Below are 27,833 nucleotides of genomic sequence, written 5' to 3' on the forward strand. Positions count from 1 at the left end.
GTAGGAGGATAGCCTATGAGGGTGCCTCCACAGCAAGGGTGAACTGGGGGGAAAGTGAGGGCTTGGAAAGTGGGTCATGGAGGGAGGGAATCCCTATCTCGGCTTCCGACTGGCTTGCAGTGGGGCCAGACAGGGGTTAAAGTACTGGGAGTTTATCTGGGAATAGGTGCTTTAATGGCCAGGAATTGGGAGGGAGTCACAGATCAGCTGGTGGAGAGACTGCAGAAATGGAAATGTGGGCGGGGCTTCAAGCACTGAAATAATGGAAATAATGGAAACCATCCCCCCAATCATCCCCCCCAATGATTGTACCGAGAAAAAAAAACCATTCGCCATGTACTATTATTTTGAAAGGCATGCTACGGGAGAGCAGTCAGCAAGTCCTCCTGATACAGAAAAGACCTTTAAATGGAGCCCAATCTTTACAAAATCATCAAATTCAAACTATGCAGTAGGTGTCTACTAACCAAGAGACTAACAAGTTTCAGACCTCAGAGTTTCTTGCAGTACATTCTAAGACAAAGATGTCTGAATACCAAGTTAGGTAACAAGTTTAAGGACTCTTCCATCACAAATGATGCAGTTGCAGGTGACTTTATTCCACCAAAAAAGCAGGCTTGAACACAGGATACAATAAAGAGAGAGCTCTAAAAGCTGAAGGCTTGCAGGCACTGATACACACGAGGCAAAACCGAGCAACGCCAGCCAAGGGCAGCAGTGAACTAAGAGAACATACAGTGAGAGCAGTCAGTCCTGGAGATGGCAGCAGGTGCAGATGACAATGGGGAACAGGTGATAATGGGGAACAGGTGATAAAGGGGAACAGGTGATAAAGGGGAACAGGTGATAAAGGTGAACAGGTGATAATGGGGAACAGGTGATTATGGGGAACAGGTGATAAAGGGGAACAGGTGATAATAGGGAACAGGTGATAAAGGGGAACAGGTGATAATGGGGCATAGGTGATAAAGGAGAACAGGTGATAATGGGGAATAAGTGATAAAGGGGAACAGGTGATAATGGGGAATATGTGATAAAGGGGAACAGGTGATAATGGGGAATAGGTGATTATGCGGAACAGGTGATAAAGGAGTACAGGTGGTGATGGGTAACAGGTGATAATGGGGAACAGGTACTAATGGGGAACAGGTGCTAATGCGGAACAGGTGATAATGGGGAACAGGTGGTGATGGGTAACAGGTGATAATGGGGAACAGGTACTAATGGGGAACAGGTGCTAATGCGGAACAGGTGATAATGGGGAACAGGTGGTGATAGACTGCAGCACAGGGGGTCGAGTCGGTGGTTAGTAGGTCGGAGAAGGCCAGGCTGTGGCAGGTGGGGGGGGGGGGACGAGGCTGTGGCAGGTGGGGGGGGGGGGTGACGAGGCTGTGCCAGGTGGTGGGGGGAGACGAGGCTGTGGCAGGTGGGGGGGTGGGGGGGGAGACGAGGCTGTGGCAGTTGGAGGGTGGGGGGGGGGGGGAGACGAGGCTGTGCCAGGTCGGGGGGAGGCGAGGCTGTGGCAGTTGGGAGGTGGGGGGGGGGGGGGGGGGGAGACGAGGCTGTGGCAGATGTGGGGGATGGGACGAGGCTGTGGCAGTTGGGGGGTGGGGGTGGGGGGGGGGGGAGACGAGGCTGTGCCAGGTCGGGGGGAGGCGAGGCTGTGGCAGTTGGGAGGTGGGGGGGGGGGGGGGAGACGAGGCTGTGGCAGGTGTGGGGGATGGGACGAGGCTGTGGCAGGTGTCGGGGGGGAGACGAGGCTGTGGCAGTTATTCATATGCTGCGTATGTCAGGGAATCACATCACAGCAAATATTGATGCATTACAGTCAACCGTGAGACAGCTCCACGAGTGCAAATGATCTGAATCCTCAAGTTATCAGGGCACAACTTATCTGAGAGAGGTGCACTAACAACAGTAGTCAAGGACATAGAGTTTAAGGACAAATAAAAAATAATTTTGCAAAAGAGAATGAAAACAGTAGTTCACTGACAAGTAGATGTAGGCTACAGTTTGGAAAGTCAATGTAGAAAAAATGGTCTAATGCTTTGTTTGATGATTGGTTATGGTTATTCACTTAGATTAATATTGATTGCAGCATAATGATTTACGGGGGAAATAACTAGTGCAATTAGCATAAATATTACTAAAAAGGATTTAAATTAAAATATCTTCATTGTACGATTCTCAGTATGACACCCATTCCTAGTGTGTTCCTATCTCAGGTTCTGTCTACATGCATCTGAGTGATGTGTAAAGTCATCTAAGATAAGTTGCAGCCATTGCTTCCTGTAGTCTGCATGTCAGTCTCCTCGTCTTGCACCTCCTGGAGAAAAAGGTCCCAGTCTGGACCCGTTAAAGGCAGGTTTGTTTGGAAGTGGTTCCAGAACCTAAACTCGCGGAAAACAGAAAATCAAGTGGAAGCAAGTTAGCTATTCTCAGGAAGAATAAGTACATGCATCAGTCACCAATAAACCTGTCAAGTTTTAATCCAGCCTGCACTCAAGCAAGCCATGTATTACTGACCAGCTGTGTGCTAATTCAGGTGTGTGCTTATTCAGGAGTGTGCTTATTCAAGTGTGTGCTTATTCAGGTGTGTGCTTATTCAGGAGTGTGCTTATTCAGGTGTGCGCTTATTCAGGAGTGTGCTTATTCAGGTGTGCGCTTATTCAGGAGTGTGCTTATTCAGGTGTGTTCTTATTCAGGAGTGTGCTTATTCAGGTGTATTCTTATTCAGGAGTGTGCTTATTCAGGTGTGTTCTTATTCAGGAGTGTGCTTATTCAGGTGTGTGCTTATTCCAGTGTGTGCTTTCTCAGGTGTGCGTATTCAGGTGCTTATAATGACTTATAATGGGAATTAAGTGTATATTATATCTCAAAATCGATGTGATTTCAAATAAAAACTCACATGCACCTCTTATAGTACAATCAGGGAGGAAAATAGAAGGTGCTTACCGGTGGTGGTAAACATCTGGATCTCTGCTGAGCCTGTTCTGGAAGCCGATGTAGAGGTTATCCCACAGCAAGCCATGCCTCACCACGTACCGTATGACACCGACTCTATTCTTTATCTGGAAGCAGCCCAAGACATAACAGCACAGCATTTTAACCTGTGCACACCACACAAACTCTGTTCTTTATTTGGAAGCAGCCCAAGGCATAACAGCACAGCATTTTAACCTGTGCACACCACACAGACTCTGTTCTTTATCTGGAAGCAGCCCAAGGCATAACAGCACAGCATTTTAACCTGTGCACATCACACAGACTCTGTTCTTTATCTGGAAGCATTTTAACCTGTGCACATCGCACAGACTCTGTTCTTTATCTGGAAGCATTTTAACCTGTGCACATCATACCGACTCTGTTCTTTATCTGGAAGCATTTTAATCTGTGCACATCACACCGACCCTGTTCTTTATCTAGAAGCATTTTAACCTGTGCACATCACACCGACTCTGTTCTTTATCTGGAAGCATTTTAACCTGTGCATCTCCACTCTCTGTTTCGAATGGGCAGACAATGTGGGAGAAGTGTGAATGTTGATCATCACTCCATCACATGGACAGGCCTACCTCCTCATAGGGACGATCTTTCGGTCTCTGTCGGGGGAAGGACAGGTCCAGGAAGTCCACAAAGTAGTTGTAGCCATTAGGGATAGGATTGAAATCATCATCGGTTTCAATAACCTGGAGGCACATTTTTTCATGGTTTAATGTATCTTTGGACTTGAGATGGATTTTGAATATTCTGTTTACTAACCTTAATAATAGTAATACATTTTATTTATATAGCGCTTTTCATCATACAGAGATGATCTCAAAGTACTTTACAGAAGGCAACAATAAAAATAAAAAAAATTAAAAAAAACAGCAGGCAAATGTGAATTTAAACATTTCTATGCAAGCATTAAACTGCAATTGAGGTATGTTAAATCAACTTCTCATTCATCCACAGCAAATTTTAATGGGAATGTTTCACAACAAATTATACGTTCATGAGAAATAAAAAATAGACCACTAAGAAATGGCTAATTATTGTGAAAAAAGCTGCACTTTTTATTTTGTCCTCAAGGAGGAAATTATTTTCCACAGTAGGTGCATACATAACACAAACAGGTAAGACATACATGGTAAATGGTAAATGGACTGCATTTATATAGCACTTTTATCCAAAGCACTTTACAATTGATGCCTCTCATTCACCAGAGCAGTTAGGGGTTAGGTGCCTTGCTCAAGGACACTTCGACACACTCAGGGCGGGGATCGAACCGGCAACCCTCCGACTGCCAGACAATCGGTTTTACCTCCTGAGCTATGTCACCCCATACAGGATTATACAAAATATAGGTTTTACAGGAACACTTAATTACAGGGGGTCGCACAACAGAGACAAAGGCATGGACTGACACTCTCTACACACCCCAGACTGGATGGCTCCTGCTAAAACAGGCCTTTCTGCACATGGGTAGTCTATACATACAACCAGAAGGAAGGGGGGTGAAGTGCTGGTGGAGTGGGTGGTCTGGGTCATGTGTGATTGTGAGTTCTTTGCGAATCAGGAATGAGGTGACGCAATCGGATAAGTTGGGGGTGGGAATACCAATGAGTTTGCTGGCTAAATTAGTTATCTTTATGAGTTTATTCTTATTGGTGACTGTAAGCATGTGGAAAAAACAGATGGCACTATGCAGAAGAACTGGCTCAATAATACTATGGTACAGGAGGAGAAGGAGCTGGGGTTGGACAGACAGGTGTCTTAGTTTACGGATGGCTGTAAGTCTCTCTTGACAACGTTTGTAAATGTCCATGGTGTGCTGGCTGAAGCTGAGGTTATTGTCTAGTGTAATGCCAAGGTATCTGAAACACTCCACCACCTCTACCTTCTCTCCTCTGATGGTGAGGCTGGGGGGTTGGACCAGTGTTTTGGGGGGGGCTAATGAGCAGTTCTTTAGTTTTTGAGATGTTGAGGTAGAGAAAGTTATTGTCGCACTATGTGCTAAACTGGAATATGGAATGTTGATAGGCAGAGAGAGAGTCATTGTTACTGTTAAAAATGACTAGAATTAAAAAAAATTTTTTTACCTGCACAACAAGATTGTAGTCCTTGAACCCTGCCCAGTTGTAGTAGAACTGAACCCAGCCTTTGTGCTGGAATATCTCTTCATCAATAGCAGCATTGAGCTCGTTCACGTACTGATCAAACTTCCAGCTGTTCTTCATGATCTGTGTACCAGGCGGTGGGTTGGTAATAGCTGCCCTGATAACAGAAAGATCATGCGATCATCAAGGACCAATAAGACTGATCTGGGATGCATAATATCACATGGTCAAAGTACCAATAATCTGACATGATCACTAAGGGCCAAATACATCATCAAGTTGTCACGGTTGAGGAGGGTGGGACGCAATTGCGGACCGAGGGGATCTAAAAGTTAACCCTGAGGGATAACCACCAAATCGCTGAGCGATAGAAAGGGAAGGGGAAAAACCAAATAATAAAGAGCGAAGTAATCGCTCTCTCCACTCACTGGAACTTCTGTCAGCGGGCTCAGAAAACGAAAAGAAATTAAACACCACCGCAGCGTAGCTGCCCCAAAAAGAAAACCCCCACTAGAAAAACAGAGTGGGGTCACTTACAAAAGAAAAAGGATATTCGCAGCCCGGCGGGTAGAAAACAAAAAGAAAACTAAAGAGACGAGGACAAAATGTCCTCCACAGCGCAGAGAGATAACCAACTCGAGAAGAAACTAACTGGTGATCAAATCAGGCAGATAGGATCAACACGGTAACTTCTGCCGATTCTCACACCCCTACACACTAAGAGTCTGACAAACAATGAGTCTGCGCTGAACCCCAGAAATCAGGGGCTACATATAGGCCTCCTACACCTGGCCCTCATCAGGGACAATTAGCTCAGACAAATACCTGTGAGGTGCTATCACCTCACCATAGTACTCATACACCTGCCCCTCGTCAGGGTCAATTAACCCGCAGAAATTAGAGAGAGAGGTGCCACCACCTCACAGGACCCCCTCCCCTAAGGGACGGCACCCGACGTTCCCGCTGAGCCCGCGGGGAGGCGCCGACGGAAGTCCTGGATAAGCTCTGGGTCCAAGATGTCCCTAGTTGGGACCCAGGTGCGTTCCTCCGGCCCGTATCCCTCCCAGTCCACAAGGTACTGCACCCCACGTCCCACGCGACGACTGTTCAGGATGCGCCGAACAGTGTAGACCGGTTGACCGCCGACCAACCTAGGGGGAGGCGGAGGCCTGTCAGCTGGTGCCAGCGTGCTGGAGAGGACTGGTTTGAGGCGCGAGACATGGAACGTGGGGTGAATCCTCATGGACCGGGGAAGCAGGAGACGGACCGTGACCGGATTAATTCTCCGAATAATCTTAAAGGGACCGATGTAGCGCGGCGCTAATTTGCGGGACTCAACCCGCAAGGGGAGGTCACGCGTGGAGAGCCACACCCTCTGGCCGACCCGATAGGACGGAGCCGGACATCGACGTCGATCAGCATAACGCTTCTGTCGCGCTGTCGCACGCTGAAGAGATGCCCGAACCCGCCTCCAGGTGGCGCGACACCGCTGGATGAAACGTGCGGCCGAGGGCACCTCCGTATCTTTCTCCTGTTCTGGGAACAATGGCGGCTGATATCCGTACTGGCACTCAAAAGGAGAGAGACCGGTCGAAGCGTTCAGCAGGGTGTTGTACGCGTACTCTGCCCAGATAAGTTGACTGCTCCAGGTAGTCGGGTTTGAAGAGACCAAACACCGAAGCGTTCTCTCCAGCGTCTGATTGGTGCGCTCAGTCTGACCGTTGGTCTCAGGATGGAACCCTGACGACAGACTGGCCGAAGAGTCCACTAGAGAGCAAAATGCCTTCCAGAAGCGAGAAGAGAACTGTGGACCACGGTCAGACACGATGTCTTGGGGTAGACCGTGGAGGCGAAAGACATGCTGGACAATAAGCTGGGCGGTCTCTCGGGCCGAGGGAAGCTTAGGGAGGGGAACGAAATGAGCCGCTTTTGAGAATCGATCCACTATAACCATGATGGTGGTGGAACCATCTGACAGGGGTAACCCGGTGATAAAGTCCAGGGCTACATGTGACCAGGGGCGATGAGGGATAGGCAGAGGCCGGAGGAGACCTGCAGGGGGACGTTGCGATGTCTTGTTCCGGGCACAAACAGTGCAAGCGGCCACAAACTCCCGCACGTCCCCCTCCATCCGGGGCCACCAGAACCTCCTCTTAAGAAAGTCCAGAGTGCGGTGGACCCCCGGATGATTTGTAAGGCGGGACGAGTGACCCCACTGAAGAACCTGCGAGCGCACTCTATTAGGGACGAACCAACGGCCTGGAGGCCCCCCTCCCGGGTCAGGCTCCTGCTGCTGGGCCTCCCGAACCACTGCCTCGACGCCCCAGGTAAGTGGGGCGAGGATGCGGGTGACTGGTATAATGGGCTCCAGAGATCTGTCCCTGTCCGAACGGTCAAACTGACGGGAAAGTGTGTCTGGCTTCAGATTCTTCGAACCTGGACGGTAGGATAGGTTGAAGTTGAACCTATTGAAAAAGAGGGCCCACCGAGCTTGGCGAGGGTTCAGGCGTTTGGCCTCCTGGATGTAAGTCAGATTTTTGTGGTCCGTCCAGACCACAAATGGATGCTCCGCACCCTCCAGCCAGTGGCGCCACTCTTCCAAGGCCAACTTCACCGCCAGGAGCTCCTTGTTACCAACGTCATAATTCCTCTCGGCGGGCAGGAGACGCCGTGAGAAGAACGCGCAGGGGTGAAGTTTCTGGTCCTGGGGACACCGTTGGGATAACACCGCCCCAACCCCTACGTCAGAAGCATCGACCTCGATGACGAAGGGCAGAGAGGGGTCCGGGTGAATGAGGACGGGCGCGGTAGTGAACCTCCGTTTCAGCTCCATGAAGGCCTTTTCAGCCTGCGGGGACCAACTGAACCGGGGGGAGGTACCCTTAGTCAAGGCTGAGAGTGGGGCAGCGACAGAGCTGAACCCCCTAATGAAGCGCCGGTAAAAATTTGCGAAGCCCAGAAACCGCTGCACCTGTTTGATGGAGTCAGGCCGAGGCCACTCCAGTACTGCCTTGACCTTGCTGGGGTCCATCTGCACACTGCCCTGTGACACGATGTACCCCAAAAAGCTGACTGTGGAGGCATGGAACACGCATTTCTCTGCCTTGACATAGAGTTTGTGTTCTAACAACCTGTGCAGTACTAATTTGACGTGGGATACATGCTCCTGATAGGTCTTTGAAAAAATCAGGATGTCATCCAGGTACACGTAAACAAATAATTCCAGCATGTCCCTGAGCGCGTCATTTACTAACGCCTGAAAGACCGAAGGAGAGTTTGAAAGGCCGAAAGGCATGACCAGATATTCATAGTGCCCCCTAGGGGTGTTGAATGCCGTCTTCCACTCATCCCCCTCACGTATACGTACCAAGTTGTAGGCATTTCTGAGGTCCAACTTGGTAAAGATGGACGCCCCCTGCAGGCGCTCAAACGCCGTGGCCATGAGGGGGAGGGGGTAGCGGTTTTTTACCGTGATTTTATTAAGTCCTCTATAGTCTATGCAGGGTCTAAGTCCCCCGTCTTTCTTCCCCACAAAGAAAAATCCAGCCCCCGCTGGGGACGTAGAGGGCCGAATGAAACCAGCCGCTAGAGCCTCATCAATATAACTCTTCATAGAGGCTGTTTCAGGTATCGACAAAGAAAACAAACGGCCCCTAGGGGGTGTAGTGCCCGGGAGAAGATCGATGGCACAATCGTAGGGCCTATGGGGAGGTAGGACGGAGGCCTTCTGTTTACTAAATACTTCACTAAGTTCAGTATACTCCACAGGGACCCCGATGAGAGCGGGAGAACCCGTAGACCCGAGAGAGATAGTACCAGAAGGGGCAGGGGACTCGAAAGACGCAGGAGTCGAGATCCTGTGGGGTTCAGAAGGGAAGGAGCCTCCAGGAGCAGGAGAGACAAGAGGGGCCTCCAAACTAGGACTGGGGAACTCGAGAGAGGAAGAGCTCATAGTAGCAGGGAACTTGAGGGACAACGGACTGAGTTGAACCGGTTCAACACAACGAGACGCGCACTTGGGACTCCAACTCAGCACCGACCCCGAACTCCAATTAATATGAGGATTGTGTTTAGAGAGCCATGGGTGTCCCAGGATGAGTGGTAACTCAGGTGAATCAATAATGAAGAACTGCATCTTCTCAAAGTGGGTGTCGATGCGAGTTTTAATGTGGCCCGTGATTTTTTCAACCCTCCCTAAACCCAACGGTCGACCATCCAATGCCGTGATGTTAAGTGGATATGGGAGGGGAGATATAGGCATGCTAAGGTTTTTGGCCAGGGTCACATCAATAAAACAGCCAGCCGCTCCTGAATCTAAAAACGCAGGGAGGTTGTATTTGAGATTACTCCATGATAACTCCACTGGTAGAAAGGTGCGGTTATTGGCTGCCGTGGGGGGGTTATTCAGACTCGTCAGAGCTTCCCCCTGCTCTGACGAGTCTACTCTTTTCCCTGAATTCCTTTCTTTTTTATTTCAGGACACCTCCGAATGTAATGACCCGCTTTCCCACAAAACAAACAGGACCCACTGCTCATTCGTCTGTCTCTCTCTACCTGAGAGAGCCGCGTGCGCCCTAGTTGCATGGGTTCATCATGGTCCAGGGACATGCTAAATGATTCGGGTTCGGGTGTTCTCTGAGGGATGGTAAACCCCCGCCCCGAAATGGATCGGGAGTGAGTGCTCTCTCTCTCTCTGTTGCGTTCACGGATCCGGTTATCAATCCGAATGGCTAATGAAATCAATTCCTCGAGTGTGTCAGGAATGTCGCGGGTGGCTAATTCGTCTTTAATTTTTTCTGACAAGGCATGCATAAAAATTGCCGTCAGGGCTTCCCTGTTCCAACCTGATTCAGCAGCTAAAGTGCGGAATTGAATGGAGAAGTCAGCTATGCTGGTTGAGCCCTGTTGTAACCCAATAAGTCGTTTAGCTGCCTCCTGGCCGCTTATGTCATGGTCAAAAACTCTACTCATTTCAGCCACAAAAAGGGTGGAGTTCAAACAGATAGGAGTTTGCTTCTCCCACACAGCTGTAGCCCATGAGAGAGCCCTATCTGAGAGAAGTGATATTATGTATGCTACCCGGGCTCGTTCTGTGCAAAACATGGAGGGTTGCAATTCAAACACCAAGCTGCATTGGGTGATAAACCCTTTACATTTTCCTGGATGCCCGTCATACCGACCAGGTGTCGGCATTTTGGGTTCACGGTGTGTGATTTGCCCATGGGGCAGGGCTGGAGGTGCTTGTTGGACCGCAACAGGTGGAGCTGGCTTCTGTAAATGGGCCAGTATTTCTTTTAACATGTTGGCATGAGAATTCTGTTGTTCAGTAATGGTATGAAGGATCTGCTCATGGGAGCCTAACATGACTCCCTGTGCAGCGATTGCCTGTCCATGCGCCACTAGTTGGTAATCAAGCGCAGAAGGGTCCGCTGCGTCCGGTTTGGGCAGACTCATTCTGTCACGGTTGAGGAGGGTGGGACGCAATTGCGGACCGAGGGGATCTAAAAGTTAACCCTGAGGGATAACCACCAAATCGCTGAGCGATAGAAAGGGAAGGGGAAAAACCAAATAATAAAGAGCGAAGTAATCGCTCTCTCCACTCACTGGAACTTCTGTCAGCGGGCTCAGAAAACGAAAAGAAATTAAACACCACCGCAGCGTAGCTGCCCCAAAAAGAAAACCCCCACTAGAAAAACAGAGTGGGGTCACTTACAAAAGAAAAAGGATATTCGCAGCCCGGCGGGTAGAAAACAAAAAGAAAACTAAAGAGACGAGGACAAAATGTCCTCCACAGCGCAGAGAGATAACCAACTCGAGAAGAAACTAACTGGTGATCAAATCAGGCAGATAGGATCAACACGGTAACTTCTGCCGATTCTCACACCCCTACACACTAAGAGTCTGACAAACAATGAGTCTGCGCTGAACCCCAGAAATCAGGGGCTACATATAGGCCTCCTACACCTGGCCCTCATCAGGGACAATTAGCTCAGACAAATACCTGTGAGGTGCTATCACCTCACCATAGTACTCATACACCTGCCCCTCGTCAGGGTCAATTAACCCGCAGAAATTAGAGAGAGAGGTGCCACCACCTCACACAAGTAATCATCAAGGACAAATAAAATCACATGATCATGCAATGTGGTTGGTTGTGGGGCTGATTGTGGTGTGTTCATAAGGTGTGTGTGTTTGCATGCATGCATACAACATAACATAACATAATGATGAGAACAGGCCATTCATCCCAAAAATGCTCACCATTTTCCTGACAAAATTAGTGCTCTGATTACCTACAGACTAGATAGTATCTAACACTGTATCAAGCATAATCTTGAAAATCCTCAGAGTTTCTGCCTCTACTACGTGACCTGGTAGGTATTCCACACATTGACTACTCGCTGCATAAAAAAATTCTTCCTAATATCTGTACGGAATTTAACTCTTACTAAATTCCATTTATGTTCCTTTGTTCTACAAACAAAACTCAACCTAAATCTCTTGTTGTTCACTTTGTTAATCTCCTAAATCTGCTTTTAATGAGTTTGAAGAGATTAAGTTTCTTAAGTCTTTACTCATAGATTTTTATCTGTCTTACCAGGAATCAATTTGGTTGCCCTCCTTTGATTTATACGCTTTTGGCTATATATCCCAGCATCCTCTTGGCCTTTTTTAATGCTATATCACAGTGCCTAGAACCTGAAAGTCTTTGAGCAACCATTACTCACAAGTCTTTTGCAAATTGAGCACTTTCCAATTTTCCTCCCATAATGTAATCCTACCTAATGCCTTTATTTCCCACATGCAGAACTTTACATTTGGCTATATTAAATTTAATTTACCACGTCTCCGCCCACTTATGGATTTTGTTTCAACCTTCTTGGATTACTTTAGTCGATTCCAAACCAATAAGTCTCTCATGTGGTACCTTATCAAATGCTTTTTGGAACTCTGGTCCAATGTCAAAAGTCAAAAATGCACCCAATGCGTTCTCTGATTTCCGTGCACTGGTGTGATCAACTCGGCAGTGATTCTGATGAGGTGTCACTGCGTGAGTCAGTCGCCACCATCCGACATCAATGAAAGATTCTATCAAAACGAAATATATCAATACGTAAATATAAAGACTAATATCTTTCGTACGGTTTTGTGAGAGCCTTGCGAAAGTGCCTGCAGTGTGTTTTGAGACGTCTCCATTGTAGGTAAATCAAGATATTACCAAAAACAGGTAAAATGACCATTATCCCAGGAAGAAGCAGATCAAAAGTCTGTAGTAAAAACAGGAAGATTTATTATGCAGCCGGCTACGGGAACAACTCAGCAAGAAAGTTCAAAATAGTATTGGTGGGTGATTAGATTTATGCTAGCAGCATGTTGTTCTCAATGTTCGCAAAGCAAAGGAAAGTTGATCAAGAGAACTGAGAATTCAAAGAGGGATGGACAGAGAAATATGCATTTACTCTCCCACAGTCCAGCACCAAACCAATGTGCTTGATTTGCACAGAAACCGTGGCCATCATAAAGAGTGGTAATGTGAAACGCCACTATGAATCGAAGCAGTTTGACGAATGAACACTTGCGTCAGTGCCTCCGCCTGGCAATCACACACCTTTTGTGCCGAGGTTCAAGGCATTGGCTACAGGCAAACAGTGCCATTTCTCCCACTAGTTCAAGCCACCATACTGTACTACTGAATGTGTGTATATGTTATGGATGTTCATTTATGTCAGTGCATTTTCTGTCATTGTTCCGGACCATTGACCTTGAATAAAATTCATAAGTGGACCTTTAATAAAAAAGTTTGAGTACCCTTAGTTATATGCCATCAGGACCTGCTGCCTTATTTGTCTTTAGTTGAAGAAATTCATCCAGTTCTTCTTTATCCTCCATCTCAATATCTACTAAGACATTCTGAGTACTGAATATGCATTCCAATCTATTAGTAAGCTCTTGTCTAGTAAAATTCTCAACAAAATAACTATTTAAGGCATCAGCAATATCTTTATTCAAAGAAAGCAATGTTCCTTTTTCATTCCTGTGTGCCTGATATCCTCTTTGACTTTTCATTTCCTACTACAGCATTGAAAGAAACATTTAGGATTACTTTTTGCATGTTGGGCAAGTTTTTTTTTTTTAACCTTAGCACACATACTACAATATTCAGCCTTATTACTCTCAGTGCTGTCATTTTTATATATCTTATACAATTTTTTTTCTCACACTTTTTCGTATGGCTTTGTTCATCCACTGGCAGCTGCTTCTTAAACTTACTTTTGGAATAAATTTACATTGTGCCTCAAGAATAATCCTTTTGGAACCTGCCCCATTTTAAGTCAAGGTCCGGTTTACTTATGTGTGAAAATTGGGTTCCTGCAAATAAGCTGCTGCTGCCCCCTGTGGGGGAGGAGAAGGCCCATGTTTGTGGATCGTTCGCCCAGAAGCTGTGGGTGCCTTCCAAACATTTATTTTTTCTCCTTCTCTTGTCTCATAGCTGGGTTCCTCTCGAGATTTCTTCCCAGTGGGGAGTTTTTGTCTCACTGCCGTTTGAGGGTTTTCTCCTCATTGGGAGTTTTTTTGAATTGAATTGAATTGAATTTTCTCCTTTCCTGGTATGGAAGGCCAAACGGGTAAAAAATATATGAAACTGATTTTTGGAATCATGCATTGTCGTCATCGGATGATCTCCTTGCCTTCTTTCCTTGCCCCTAGCTCCACCCATCCTTGCCCCTAGCTCCACCCACCCTTGCCCCTAGCTCCACCCATCAGAGAACGCAAGGAAAGGAAGCAAGGAAAGGACGTGGGGACTGAGGGACGGAGGAGACATGTATAAGGCAATTGGAACGTCCTTTTTTTTCTTGAGGCAGTTTGAAGCTGCCTTAATTACAGACGTGGCAGATGAGGGCTGGTGGATCCACTGGTCATTCATTACATGTCACACATTCTGAAGAAATACTTCCGCAAATGATGCACTCATGTTTGTTTGCTCAAGAATTTCGCAGCAGCCTCCTAGCTCCTAGCTCTTTGAAAGAGCATTGAACAGGTTGTAATGTCCCCAAAGATGGTGAGTAAGGTCAGTAAGAGATTGGATGCACCCACATTGACAACGTGCACCCACACCAACACAAAAACAAATAAACAAACACCCTCACCCTCCCCCCTCACAGATTCCGAGAAAAAGCAATAAACTAAAACAAGGAAAGAGAAATTAAAGTAAAACTAAGCTACAACTTTTCACCTGACCAGCTCCAATGGCTTTTCAGTTGTAGTTTACTTTGTTTTTGTGCTCAGACAAACATGCAGATAGAAGCTTGTACTGTGTAGAGAACCACACCTTTAAGCCCCTGGGCTGCTATATTAATGCAATCCAGGTGCGTGTGCTCTTTCCACCAGCCAGCATGACAAGACAAGACAAGACCTTCTCCAGCAGGCCAGATGCAACATGATTAATATTACAAGATATTACACCTTCTTGTTCATGATATAATCGTCAAGTACAACTAAGATTGTGTGAGAATTATGGATCAATAAGATTGTGTGAGCATTATGGATCAGTAAGATTGTGTGAGCATTAGGAATCAATAAAATTGTGTGAGCATTATAGATCAATAAGATTGTGTGAGCATTAGGGATCAATAAAATTGTGTGAGTATTAGAGATCAGTAAAATTGTGTGAGCATTAGGGATCAATAAGATTGTGTGAGCATTAGGGATCAATAAGATTGTGTGAGCATTAGGGATAAATAAGATTATACGATCATCAAGGATCAATAAGGTCATGTGAAGTATCCAAGAGGCCATCCTTCAGTTGAATTTATTTCCCCAGGAACCAATTAATGCAAAACTATGTCCTCCACAGAAATAATGCAAACGTCTGAATTCTAAATTAATTAATCTTCAAAATCAACTAATGATTTTCATGAAGTAGCTGACTGCCTGAAATGAAATGATGTACATAAACACACCTGTCAGAGGGGTCTCTCAAGGTCAGGCCCAGGTCCAAAACTGCTCCAGGTTTGGGCGTCCAGGTGGTGATACTGTCTGCTTGCTTTGAGATGAGTGCATTCAGGTCTTCCACGCAGTTTTTCACATTTGTGGCCTTGATGTAACTTTGTAAAGGTACAAGAGCATTAGCAACATTCACAGAATTCAGGTGCTTAATAAGGAGCTTAATTAAAAAATTTACTGATTCAGTTCCATACGTTAATTTTACCGCAGGGAAATATACCTTGGGTTTTTAATCCATATGCACTAGGGATTTCATATCTCAAGTCCTGGACATGCCAGTGTCTAGTCTTTGCTAGTTTTTGGTGTGCTTCAACACAGCACAACATAAATTAACTGGTTACTGGAGGACGGAGTGTAGCACAGTGGGTAAGGAACTGGGCTTGTAACCGAAAGGTCACAGGTTCGATTCCCGGGTAAGGACACTGCCGTTGTACCCTTGAGCAAGGTACTTAACCTGCATTGCTTCAGTATATATCCAGCTGTATAAATGGATACAATGTAAAAATGCTATGTAAAAAGTTGTGTAAGTCGCTCTGGATAAGAGCGTCTGCTAAATGCCTGTAATGTAATGTACTTAACCGACAAGTTTTTAGTAAAGGTTATTAAACTCACTCTTGCTTGCTTTAATGGTATCAGCTGATGCATGCACTCCTGTTTTTCCTACCGAAGGGTTGACTGGCTGTCAGCAATGAATAATTGGAAAAACTTTGGAATGATTATCTTGATTTATAGTGTTTTGCTGTGTGGTAAATGTTTAAAATGTCATTTCAATGAAGCAGGACAGTCTATGGATATTCAAGAGTCTATTGATATGCTTGGACACAAAATATCCCAGTAGCTAGCTACCTGGCTAGCAATATTCAAACATACCACTAGCCAAATTTAATAACCAAAAATAATTTCCAATTGCCTAAAATTAAAATTCTCAGTTGGTGTGTTTTGACCTATTTATTTATTTATTTGTTTATTTGGTCTGACTTTATGATTTCCCCAAAATGACTTCCCTTACAGAGATGGAGTATACTGCAATATATTGTAAATATGAGGAATTTAAACTTTAATGATAATTTGTACATTAACCTCAAGATGATTTCAGTACAAAACAGATCATCTTTTGCATTTCCATAAGTACTTCTTCCTGCCTTCCAGATTTTTAAAAAGATATATACAGCCCATGCACTATAAAACAATGTTCTAACAGTCCTCGTGGCATATAAAACTAGTTATCATCACATTACATTTCTTGAGTGGATTTAACAGGGTGGATTGTCATATTTTATTTAACCTTTATTTAAGCAGAATAAAAAACCTTTTTCAACAGAAATGAAAATACCTATCTGAGGGATGCGCTTCCACGAAGTATCCAGCGAAAGGGCAGTAGATCTTGGGCTGCAAAGACTTCACTAACTGCGCTTTGTAATTCAGTAGCTTCTTCCTTTCGTTCTTTATGAAATCCTCCTTCCATTTTTCTGTGAGAACAATTTCACAAACTTTTACAAAAATATACGTGTAGAGACAGCCAGCCAATTATTATCATAGCCAGAATAATAATTTCTAGGAGCATGTTTTTTCATAATCTTGCATGAAGAGTGATTCAAATAGAAGACTGTGTATTTTCCCAAAGGCAACATTACTGAAGTTATGGTTATATTATATTGTGCTCTGTCCTACTTTGGTAGTTTATTTCTCAGTTGCTTATTGTCTAGTAGTATAAATTCTTTGTTTTTGAGGTGATAGTTTCAGTTCAGGAGTGCATTTCATCCGGTACATGGTTAGCTACTCGATGTTCACCTAGATCAGGGCATGTTTCATGCATTGTAATGAGAGTGATTGACAGGAAAGGCTGACCTGTGTATTTGCCTCCAGTAAAAGTCATGGGAAACCCAGAGGCTCCTCCTGCAAAGTCGCTCATCATTAAGTCCACGTTCCTGGGCAGATGTCCTCCGTTGGGCTGTGTGCAGTCCACTGTGTTCAGGATCACGTGGCCTGGATTTTTTCCATAAGTATTATTAATATAGCAAAAACACGAAAAGCATTTAGAAAACAACACCATAGTTTACAGTCCCATAATTAGTGCAAATTGGAATATTAGGTACATTAGACGTATTTTATGTTCATTATTAGTGTATGGGTATTATTGGAAGAAAGCATAATATGGAAAATCAATTCTTTATTTTGCAGGTAAGACCTAGAGTGTGACAGGAACCTACAAACAACACTGTGGCTCTTATATATATATAAGGGATATGTGACACTGGCTCTTATATATAAGGGATATGTGACACTGTGGCTCTTATAAATAAGGGATATGTGACACTGTGGCTCTTATATATAAGGGATATGGTGGAATGTATGTAGGCCTGTAAACTGTATTACATTACATTACATTATAGGCATTTAGCAGACGCTCTTATCCAGAGCGACTTACACAACTTTTTACTTAGCACTTTTACATTGTATCCATTTATACAGCTGGATATATACTGAAGCAATGCAGGTTAAGTACCTTGCTCAAGGGTACAACGGCAGTGTCCTTACCCGGGATTCGAACCTGAGACCTTTCGGTTACAAGCACAGTTCCTTACCCACTGCGCCACACTCCGTCCCTGTATGACACACTTGAATAAAAGTGTAAAATGTGAGTACCTTGAATAAAAAGTTGACCCCCAAAATCTGTCTGCCCCCCAATCACAGCAGTCTAGATCCATGATTGCTTATGATAGTGACTAGATTATGTTTCTGACTGAAAAATGGCTGCATTCTAATGGTATGTCTGTACTGATTGGGGCTCCTACGCTCCTCATGATAATTTCCCTCACGCAAACAGAAATGGAAGGAGAGGGGGAGGGACAGCCGTTATTATTTCTCCTGCTGATGGTGATATGGTTATATGGTCCAGCCTTTCGGTGAGCACAGATGGTTTCAGTACCCTCCCAATATATTTTGTCCTGGACCAGAGAATTCATAACTGCGTAGCTGCCAGCAGGCCACTTGTGTCCTTTGCATGCGCTTGTTTGAACTGTCAGAAACTTGATTGTTTTGATACTGAGCAGAGTTGCTCAATCGACAAACATGTAGCCTTTGACGTGATGGAAAGCCATCCATATATCCCTGAATTTCAAGGACAACAATGACCAACCAAGCAGAACAAAGTACACAGTCACTGCAGCTGAATGCAGAACTGAGAAATGACATTTTCTTAAAAAACATCCCAAGTAGTGAAGTGGTGCAACAATTGCTCTGTGACACTTCTGAGTGAATGCTGAAGCTCATCTAGTCATTGAGATGGAAACACAGAAGAAAGGTGGTTGTACAAGCCCCCTACCAAGGCTCTTTGTGATTACTGAGCTCACCAGCACTCTCTTTCTTCTTAATAATATTCCAAACAGTTGACTTTTGTTAGCCTAATGTTTGGCCTTTGTCTCTGACATTTCTTTTCTTATTTATCAGCCTCATAATGGCTTTCTTGACTTGCCTTGGCACAACTCTGGTCCTCATGTTGATAAACACTAATAACAGACTCCAAAGCCAATCAGAAGTCCAGAATGAAAACTAGATACTGAAAGCTCTCTTATACCTGTTCAAAGGAAGCAATTGAACACACCTGACTAATCAGAAACACCTGTGACGCTATTTGTCCCAAATATTATGACGCCCTGAAATGGGGGGATGTGGAAGAATTTGACAGACTGTCTTTTTTCTTGTGGAAAATTACAAAGATGATCTATTTCTGGTGTATATCTTTATGCTGAGTGCCTTATCGTAGTGTATGGGCTGCCCAACATATAGTCCGAACATACTGCCAAATGTGTAACCTCCCATGTTCATTTAGTTCCCTTACAGAAAGAACACTCTGCTAAGTGCCCCTAACATAATGTTGCATAACCCTGTTAAAGCAGCTAAAGGTACATATTTTCATCTATGAATAGAAGCTTTTCTAGCCCAACTCCATGACCATTTCACTGCAATTCAGATTAAATTAAGATGGTTTAACCCAACTCTATGGGCATTTCACTGCAATTCAGATTAAATTAAAACAGTTTAACGCAACTCCATGACCATTTCACTGCAATTCAGATCAAAATAAAATGGTTTAACCCAACTCCATGACCATTTCACAGCAATTCAGATTAAATTAAGACAGTTTAACGTAACTCCATGACCATTTCACTGCAATTCAGATCAAAATAAAATGGTTTAATCCAACTCCACGACCATTTCACTGCAATTCAGATTAAATTAAGACAGTTTAACGCAACTCCATGACCATGTCACTGCAATTTAGATCAAAATAAGATGGTTTAACCCAACTCTCTGACCATTTCACTACAATTCAGATTAAATTAAGATAGCTTAACCCAACTCCCTGACCCTTCCACTACAATTCAGATCAAATAGAGTTGGTACCTTTATATTCCACAATTATGCAGGTGTCCATTTCAGGGTGTACTCCATCCATCAGAATCATGAACCGCAGGTGCTCATCCACCTGATAGGAACAGTGAGACAAAGTGAGGCAAAGCATTCGGAGCAAGTATTACTGCCCTACTGGCACACTGGCGTTCTCATCCAAAAAGAAAACTCAAAGCATTCAGAGCAAGTATTACTGCCCTACTGGCACACTGGCGTTCTCATCCAAAAAGAAAACTCAAAGCATTCAGGGCAAGTATTACTGCCCTACTGGCACACTGGCGTTCTCATCCAAAAAGAAAACTCAAAGCATTCAGAGCAACTATTACTGCCCTACTGGCACACTGGCGTTCTCATCCAAAAAGAAAACTCAAAGCTTTCAGAGCAAGTATTACTGCCCTACTGGCACACTGGCGTTCTCATCCAAAAAGAAAACTCAAAGCATTCAGAGCAACTATTACTGCCCTACTGGCATACTGGCGTTCTCATCCAAAAAGAAAACTCAAAGCATTCAGAGCAAGTATTACTGCCCTACTGGCACACTGGCGTTCTCATCCAAAAAGAAAACTCAAAGCATTCAGAGCAACTATTACTGCCCTACTGGCACACTGGCGTTCTCATCCAAAAAGAAAACTCAAAGCATTCAGGGCAAGTATTACTGCCCTACTGGCACACTGGCGTTCTCATCCAAAAAGAAAACTCAAAGCATTCAGGGCAAGTATTACTGCCCTACTGGCACACTGGCGTTCTCATCCAAAAAGAAAACTCAAAGCATTCGGAGCAACTATTACTGCCCTACTGGCACACTGACGTTCTCATCCAAAAAGAAAACTCAAAGCATTCAGAGCAACTATTACTGCCCTACTGGCACACTGGCGTTCTCATCCAAAAAGAAAACTCAAAACATTCAGGGCAAGTATTACTGCCCTACTGGCACACTGGCGTTCTCATCCAAAAAGAAAACTCAAAGCTTTCAGAGCAAGTATTACTGCCCTACTGGCACACTGGCGTTCTCATCCAAAAAGAAAACTCAAAGCATTCAGAGCAAGTATTACTGCCCTACTGGCACACTGGCGTTCTCATCCAAAAAGAAAACTCAAAGCTTTCAGAGCAAGTATTACTGCCCTACTGGCACACTGGCGTTCTCATCCAAAAAGAAAACTCAAAGCACTCAGAGCAACTATTACTGCCCTACTGGCACACTGGCGCCATTATTCTATGCAGCTAGCATTAGAGCATACATGCATAGCAAAAAAATATAAGCCATAAATCAGAAACTTTCAGTGACTTTTTAAATGTACAGTGTCTTCAGAAAGCTTTGAGTTTTCTTTATATGTCAGAATGAAATTAAGTATTTCCTAGTTGTCACATATTAAAAATGAAATCAAAGCATTCACCACATTTGTATTAACAACTTAAATTGGGCCAGGCTAATTACATTTTCTTGAGAAATCTCACAAAATTCATTAACAAAGTTAATCTATGTTCAAATCCACCTGTGCATGATTGCAGAATTAATATCACTGACTTTGCAAGATATTACAGCTGAAACAGTAGATCAGGTATCACAGCTGAAACATTACATTACATTACAAGCATTTGGCAGACGCTCTTATCCAGAGCGACGTACAACAAAGTGTATAACCATAACCAGGAACAAGTATGACGAAAATCCTAGAGAGAAGTACCGGTCCAAGTGCAGGGAACAACCGCATAGTTCAACTTGGTCCCTGAAGGTTAAACTGATTAACACTAACACAACGAGAACGGCAACAACGCAGTCTATGGAAAAAATACAAGACAGTTAATGCACCTAAGTCATCTACGAAACAGCTGCCTAGTTACAACCCTAAGCTTACAGTCATTTACAGGGGGGTAGGGAGGGATGGGGAGAGGTGCAGCCTGAAGAGGTGAGTCTTCAGTCGTCGTTTGAAATGGGTCAGTGTCTCAGCTGTTCTGACCTCCACATGGAGGTCATTCCACCATCGTGGGGCCAGAACAGACAGGAGACGTGTTCTGGAGGGGCAGGTGCGAAGAGGGGGAGGTGCTAGGCGTCCTGAGGTAGCAGAACGGAGGGATCTGGCTGGCATGTAGGGTTTGGATATCTGGTGGAGGTATGCTGGGGCTGATCCCTTGACTGCCTGGTATGCTAGGACCAATGTTTTAAATTTGATGCGAGCTATAACAGGCAGACAGTAGAGGGTAGTGAGCAGGGGAGCAGGGTGGAGGAGAAGTTGGTGGAGGAATAGTCACACTGTATAGGGGTAATACTAAAGTTGGTGGAGGAATAGTCACACTGTACAGGGGTGATACTAAAGTTGGTGGAGGAATAGTCACACTGTACAGGGGTGATACTAAAGTTGGTGGAGGAATAGTCACACTGTACAGGGGTGATACTAAATTTGGTGGAGGAATAGGCACACTGTAAATGGATGATACTAAAGTGCCTGAGTTCATCATTGGAATCCCTTGCTTTCAAGCTGCCTGACCTAATCCGCCAGGTAGTGACTGTCCTTCAACCTGAACCAAACCCAGCATTCTGCTTTCATGAGCTTCCTCACTCAACTCTGCCCCATGTCCCTTTCTGTGCTTCTGCTAATACACTAAATTACTAATGAACTAATACAATTTATTACTAATGAACTAATACAGTATATTACTAATGAACTAACACAGTATATTACTACTTAACTAATACAATGTTACTAATGAATTAATACAGTATATTACTAATAAACTAATGCAGTATATTACTAATTAACTAATACACTATATTACTAATTAACTAATGTAGTATATTTCTAATTAATTAATACAATATATTACTAATTAACTGATGTAGTATATTGCTAATTAACTAATACAGTCTGTCACTAATTAACTAATGCAGCATATTACTAATTAATTACTAATACAGTATATTACTAATGAATGCAGTATATTGCTAATTAACTAATACAGTATATTACTAATGAACTAATACAGGATATAAATTAGATTTATTTATTTATATATAATTATAATTCAGTATTTTACTAATTGACTAATGACTAATTTCCAGAACACGTCTCCTGTCTGTTCTGGCCCCACGATGGTGGAATGACCTCCCTGTGGAGGTCAGAACAGCTGAGACACTGACCCATTTCAAACGACGACTGAAGACTCACCTCTTCAGGCTGCATCTCTCCCCATCCCTCCCTTCCCCCCTGTGAATGACTGTAAGCTTAGGGTTGTAACTAGGCAGCTGTTTCGTAGGTGACTAGGTGCATTAACTGTCTTAACGACTACTTGTATTTTTTCCATAGATTGCGTTGTTGCCGTTCTCGTTGTTAGTGTTAATCAGTTTAACCATCAGGGTCCAAGTTGAACTATGCGGTTGTTCCCTGCACTTGGACCGATACTTCTCTCTAGGGGTTTCGTCATACTTGTTCCTGGTTATGGTTATACACTTTGTTGTACGTCGCTCTGGATAAGAGCGTCTGCCAAATGCCTGTAATGTAATGTAATGTAGTATATTTCTAATTAACTAATACACTATATTACTAATTAACGGATGTAGTATATTATCAATTAATTAATGCAGTATATTACTAATTAGCTAATGCAGTATATTACTAATTAATTCATACATTATATTACTAATTAGCTGATGTAGTATATTACTAATTAATTCATACATTATATTACTAATTAACTAATACACTATATTATCAATTAACTAATGCAGTATATTACTAATTAACTAATGCAGTATATTACTAATTAATTACTAATACAATATATTACTAATGAATGCAGTATATTGCTAATGAACTAATACAGTATATTACAAATTAACTAATACCGCATATTACTAATTAATTACTTTCACCATAATTTTTGCTCTCGCTGTAGTTTGGTGGAGTCCCAGAGCCTTAGTAATGGCTTTGTAATGTTTTCCAGCCTGATATTGTCAGGATGGGGCGCGGGAATGGACCCAAGCGCAGAGTGCGGGGAAAAATGCAAAACTCCAAAAATGGGGAAAACAAAAGACTTTAATGAAATCAACGGGGGAAAATGGAACAGAAAGCCTCGCTGGGCGGTTATAACAAAGACAAAGAAAATCCTCAAAAAGCACGGGAAAACAAAAATACAAAAATCCCAAAAACGTAGGGAAACAGAGCAGGCAAGGAGCAGGGGACAGGCGACGGGCAGGCGTAAGGCAAGGAAACAGGCAGGCTACAAAAGGCAAGCAACAAACAAGCAGGCAGGCAGGCAGGCAGGCAGGCAGGCAGGCAGGCAGGCAGGCAGGCAGGCAGGCAGGCAGGCAGGCAGGCAGGCAGGCAGGCAGGCAGGCAGGCAGGCAGGCAGGCAGGCAACAAACACGCAAGCAAGTAAGGATCCAGCACCTGAGTCAGGGGAAAGGGGGACTTAAGTAGACACGACGCAGACGAGACACAGGAGGGCACAATGAACAATCAGGCCACAGAGAGGGAAGGGAACACGAGACAATCAGTAACTAATAATGGGGTAATTGAAACAATAAAACAATCAACAGGACACAAAGCAGAGGTGCCGCCATCTGGCGGCCCAACCAGGAATGACAGGGGGGAGACACAGAACCCTGACAGATATATTTCAACAGCTTTTTTCTATTCTCTTCTGGAATTTCCTCTAATTATGGCATAGTGTGCTTATATTTATTATTATTATTATTATTATTATTGTTATTATTATTGTCCAGACATGCGCAAAAAACATAATTAGTTCATGATTAACAAATGTGCTTTATGTCAAAATGAATTGGCATTAAATAATGTAGTTAACATGAAATAATGATGTACAAATACAATAATACAATAATATCAGGTTCATTTTTCATTAATTAGTAGTGAACAAATACATTATGTGGTTCTGGAGCTTCTGTCAGTGTGCTGTTTTCTCTCTCTCTCTCTCTCTCTCTGCGTTAATTAATTGGAGTTTAAATGGAGATTAGATGCGGCGTTACGATTTTACCCCACTTCAGTTCAATTCAATTCATTTATATTCTATTTGTATAGTTCCTCAAAGTTTGCGCACCGAGTTGAACATATTAACATTTCTTTGTTCACAAACAACCGAAAGAACATTCAACTATCTTAAGGGGGAAAAACACTTATCTAATTCTTTACATCAAATGAAAAAGGCTTCCAGATCCTAAAGTTCTACTCGCTTACTGCCTGACCCAAAACGCTAACCAAAACAACGAAATTAAAAGCCCAAGACGGGTGATACTAAAGTGGGTGGGGGAATAGGCACACTGTACAGGGGTGATACTAAAGTGGGTGGGGGAATAGTCACACTGTACAGGGGTGATACTAAAGTCGGTGGAGGAATAGTCACACTGTAAATGGATGCTACTAAAGTGCATGGGTTCATCATTGGAATCCCTTGCTTTCAAGCTGCCTGACCTAATCCCCCAGGTAGTGACTGTCCTTCAACCTGAACCAAACCAGCATTCTGCTTTCATGAGCTTCCTAACTCAAGTCTGCCCCATGTCCCTTTCTGTGCTTCTGCTAATACCCTAAATTACTAATGAACCAATACAATGTATTACTAATTAATACAGTATATTACTAATTAACTAATACAATGTATTACTAATTAATACAGTATATTACTAATTAACTAATGCAGTATATTACTAATTAACGAATACAATTTATTACTAATGAACTAACACAATATATTACTAATGAACTAATACAATGTATTACTAATTAATACAGTATATTACTAATTAACTAATGCAGTATATTACTAATTAACTAATACACTATATTACTAATGAACTAATGTAGTATATTACTAATTAACTAATGTAGTATATTACTAATTAATTAATACAATATATTACTAATTAACTAATACACTGTATTGCTAATTAACTAATGCAGTATATTACTAAATATCTAATACAGTATATTACTAATGAATGCAGTATATGGCTAATTATCTAATACAGTACAGTACAAATGAACTAATACAGTATATTACTAATGAACAAATACAGTATATTACTAATTAACTAATACACTATATTACTAATTAACTAATGTAGTATATTAATAATTAATCAATACAGTATATTACTAATTAACTAATACACTATATTACTGATTAACTAATGCAGTATATTACTATTACTAATTAACTTGTGCAGTTTATTACTAATTAATTATTAATACAGTATATTACTAATGAATGCAGTATATTGCTAATTAACTAATACAGTATATTACAAATAAACTAATACAGCATATTACTAATTAATTCCTAATACAGTATATTATTAATTTACTAATACAATATATTACTAATTAACTAATGCAGTATTTTACTAATTGACTAATACAGTATATTACTAATTAACTAATGTAGTATATTACTAATTATCTAATGCGCTATAATACTAATTAACGAATACACTATATTACTAACTAATATAGTATATTACGGATTAACTAATGCAATAACTGTTCTTTTGGATCTTTTGTGACTTCCAGGATGAGTTGTCGCTGCATCCTCGTAGAAAATCTGGAAGGTCGGTCACTCCTGGAAAGATTCACCACTGTTCCAAGTGTTCACCATAATTTTTGCTCTCGCTGTAGTTTGGTGGAGTCCCAGAGCCTTAGTAATGGCTTTGTAATGTTTTCCAGCCTGATATATTTCAACAGCTTTTTTCTCTTCTCTTCTGGAATTTCCTCTAATTATGGCATAGTGTGCTTATATATATTATTATTATTATTATTGTTATTATTATTATTATTATTGTTATTATTATTGTCATTATTATTATTATCCAGACATGCGCTAAAAGCATAATTAGTTCATGATTAACAAATGTGCTTTATGTCAAAATGAATTGGCATTAAATAATGTAGTTAACATGAAATAATGATGTACAAATACAATAATACAATAATATCAGGTTCATTTTTCATTAATTAGTAGTGAACAAATACATTATGTGGTTCTGGAGCTTATGTCAGTGTGCTGTTTTCTCTCTCTCTCTCTCTCTCTCTCTGCGTTAATTAATTGGAGTTTAAATGGAGATTAGATGCGGTGTTACGATTTTACCCCACTACTTACTTTAGTTCAATTCAATTCATTTATATTCTATTTGTATAGTTCCTCAAAGTTTGCGCACCGAGTTGAACATATTAACATTTCTTTGTTCACAAACAACAGAAAGAACATTCAACTATCTTAAGGGGGAAAAACACTTATCTAATTATTTACCTCAAATAAAAAAAGCTTCCAGATCCTAAAGTTCTACTCGCTTACTGCCTGACCCAAAACGCTAACCAAAACAACGAAATGAAAAGCCCAAGACAGGTTCTGCTACCAGAATTATTTTTTACAATGCATATAAATATATATCATCTCCACCGTTTGAGGGTTTTCTGAGCACTGGGAGTTTTTACCTCATCTTCCAGCTATTTGGGGGTTCAGGTCTGGTGTTTGCTCTGTCTCATGGCTTGCTACCATGTTAACACACAGGCAAGCTTTTACAAAGCAATTTGCCTATAAAGACCAACCGGATGTGTGCTTATTATAAAGCATGGGACCAGGTAGCTCTTTCCCGGCGGTTGTATAAAGGGTGCGTGTGCCTGTGCGTGTGCATGCGGTGGAACGAATTGTAAGCCACTAACATCGACTGTTGTGTAAATCAAGCTGCATAATGGTGTTGTATATTGCCTTTTGAGTTTTGTCATGTATACACCTCATACATCAGTGGTAACCAACCTTTTCAAGCCCAAGATCACTTTTTATTCGAAAATGTAAGCCGAGATCTACCAATCCGATAGCTTCCAATTGAAACCCATTCACCACGAGTAAGACTGTTCTCCGTCATATTTATTTTTGCAATTTCTGTTATGACAGGCTCTATGTACGTGCATACATACACACAAAGAAAGACAGTTATGCACAGTTATATGTTCATTGCATAATATTCATATTTATGGTAGGCCTATCTGTTCAATGCAAAATATTCATATTTAGTTTCTCAGTTCAATGAATAATATCCATATTTACAGTATTTGTCATGTTAGTCCTGTAGTTTTATTTTTACTTTTGGAAGCCAAAATAAACATTGACGCTGAATGCACCGTAACTAACATAACAACATCGATATGGCTGAGGGTCCAGCGAAAAAGAAATCAAAAACGTATTATTTCCCCCCGGAATGGGAGCATGAATTTCTTTTCACGTCAGCGAATGAGAAGACTATATGCCTCATATGCCAACAGGCGGTAGCCTTGCCAAAACGTGGCAACCTGGAGCATCATCATG

General features: G+C 42.6%; 1 protein-coding gene across 2 annotated transcripts in view; it reads right to left on the reverse strand.

Moving 5' to 3' along the window:
• Positions 1-1,721: 1,721 nt before the first annotated feature.
• Positions 1,722-27,833, reverse strand: part of LOC118221927 (cytidine monophosphate-N-acetylneuraminic acid hydroxylase-like) — a 37,864-nt gene continuing 11,752 nt past the window's right edge. Inside the window, exons 3-10 of one of the 2 annotated variants that reach the window (XM_035407369.1) lie at positions 19,515-19,596; positions 16,956-17,093; positions 16,441-16,576; positions 15,065-15,208; positions 5,085-5,259; positions 3,576-3,689; positions 2,956-3,071; positions 1,722-2,390 (exon numbers count right to left, since the gene is read on the reverse strand). In XM_035407369.1, coding sequence (XP_035263260.1) covers positions 2,264-2,390; positions 2,956-3,071; positions 3,576-3,689; positions 5,085-5,259; positions 15,065-15,208; positions 16,441-16,576; positions 16,956-17,093; positions 19,515-19,575 — 1,011 coding nt within the window. In that variant the 5' untranslated portion in view covers positions 19,576-19,596 and the 3' untranslated portion in view covers positions 1,722-2,263. Of the gene's footprint in view, positions 2,391-2,955; positions 3,072-3,575; positions 3,690-5,084; positions 5,260-15,064; positions 15,209-16,440; positions 16,577-16,955; positions 17,094-19,514; positions 19,844-27,833 lie in introns of those variants that run through there. The other variant, XM_035407368.1, reaches the window with a different exon arrangement.

The sequence above is a fragment of the Anguilla anguilla genome, chromosome 2 (genome assembly GCF_013347855.1).
Source record: "Anguilla anguilla isolate fAngAng1 chromosome 2, fAngAng1.pri, whole genome shotgun sequence".
NCBI classification, from domain to species: Eukaryota; Metazoa; Chordata; class Actinopteri; order Anguilliformes; family Anguillidae; genus Anguilla; species Anguilla anguilla.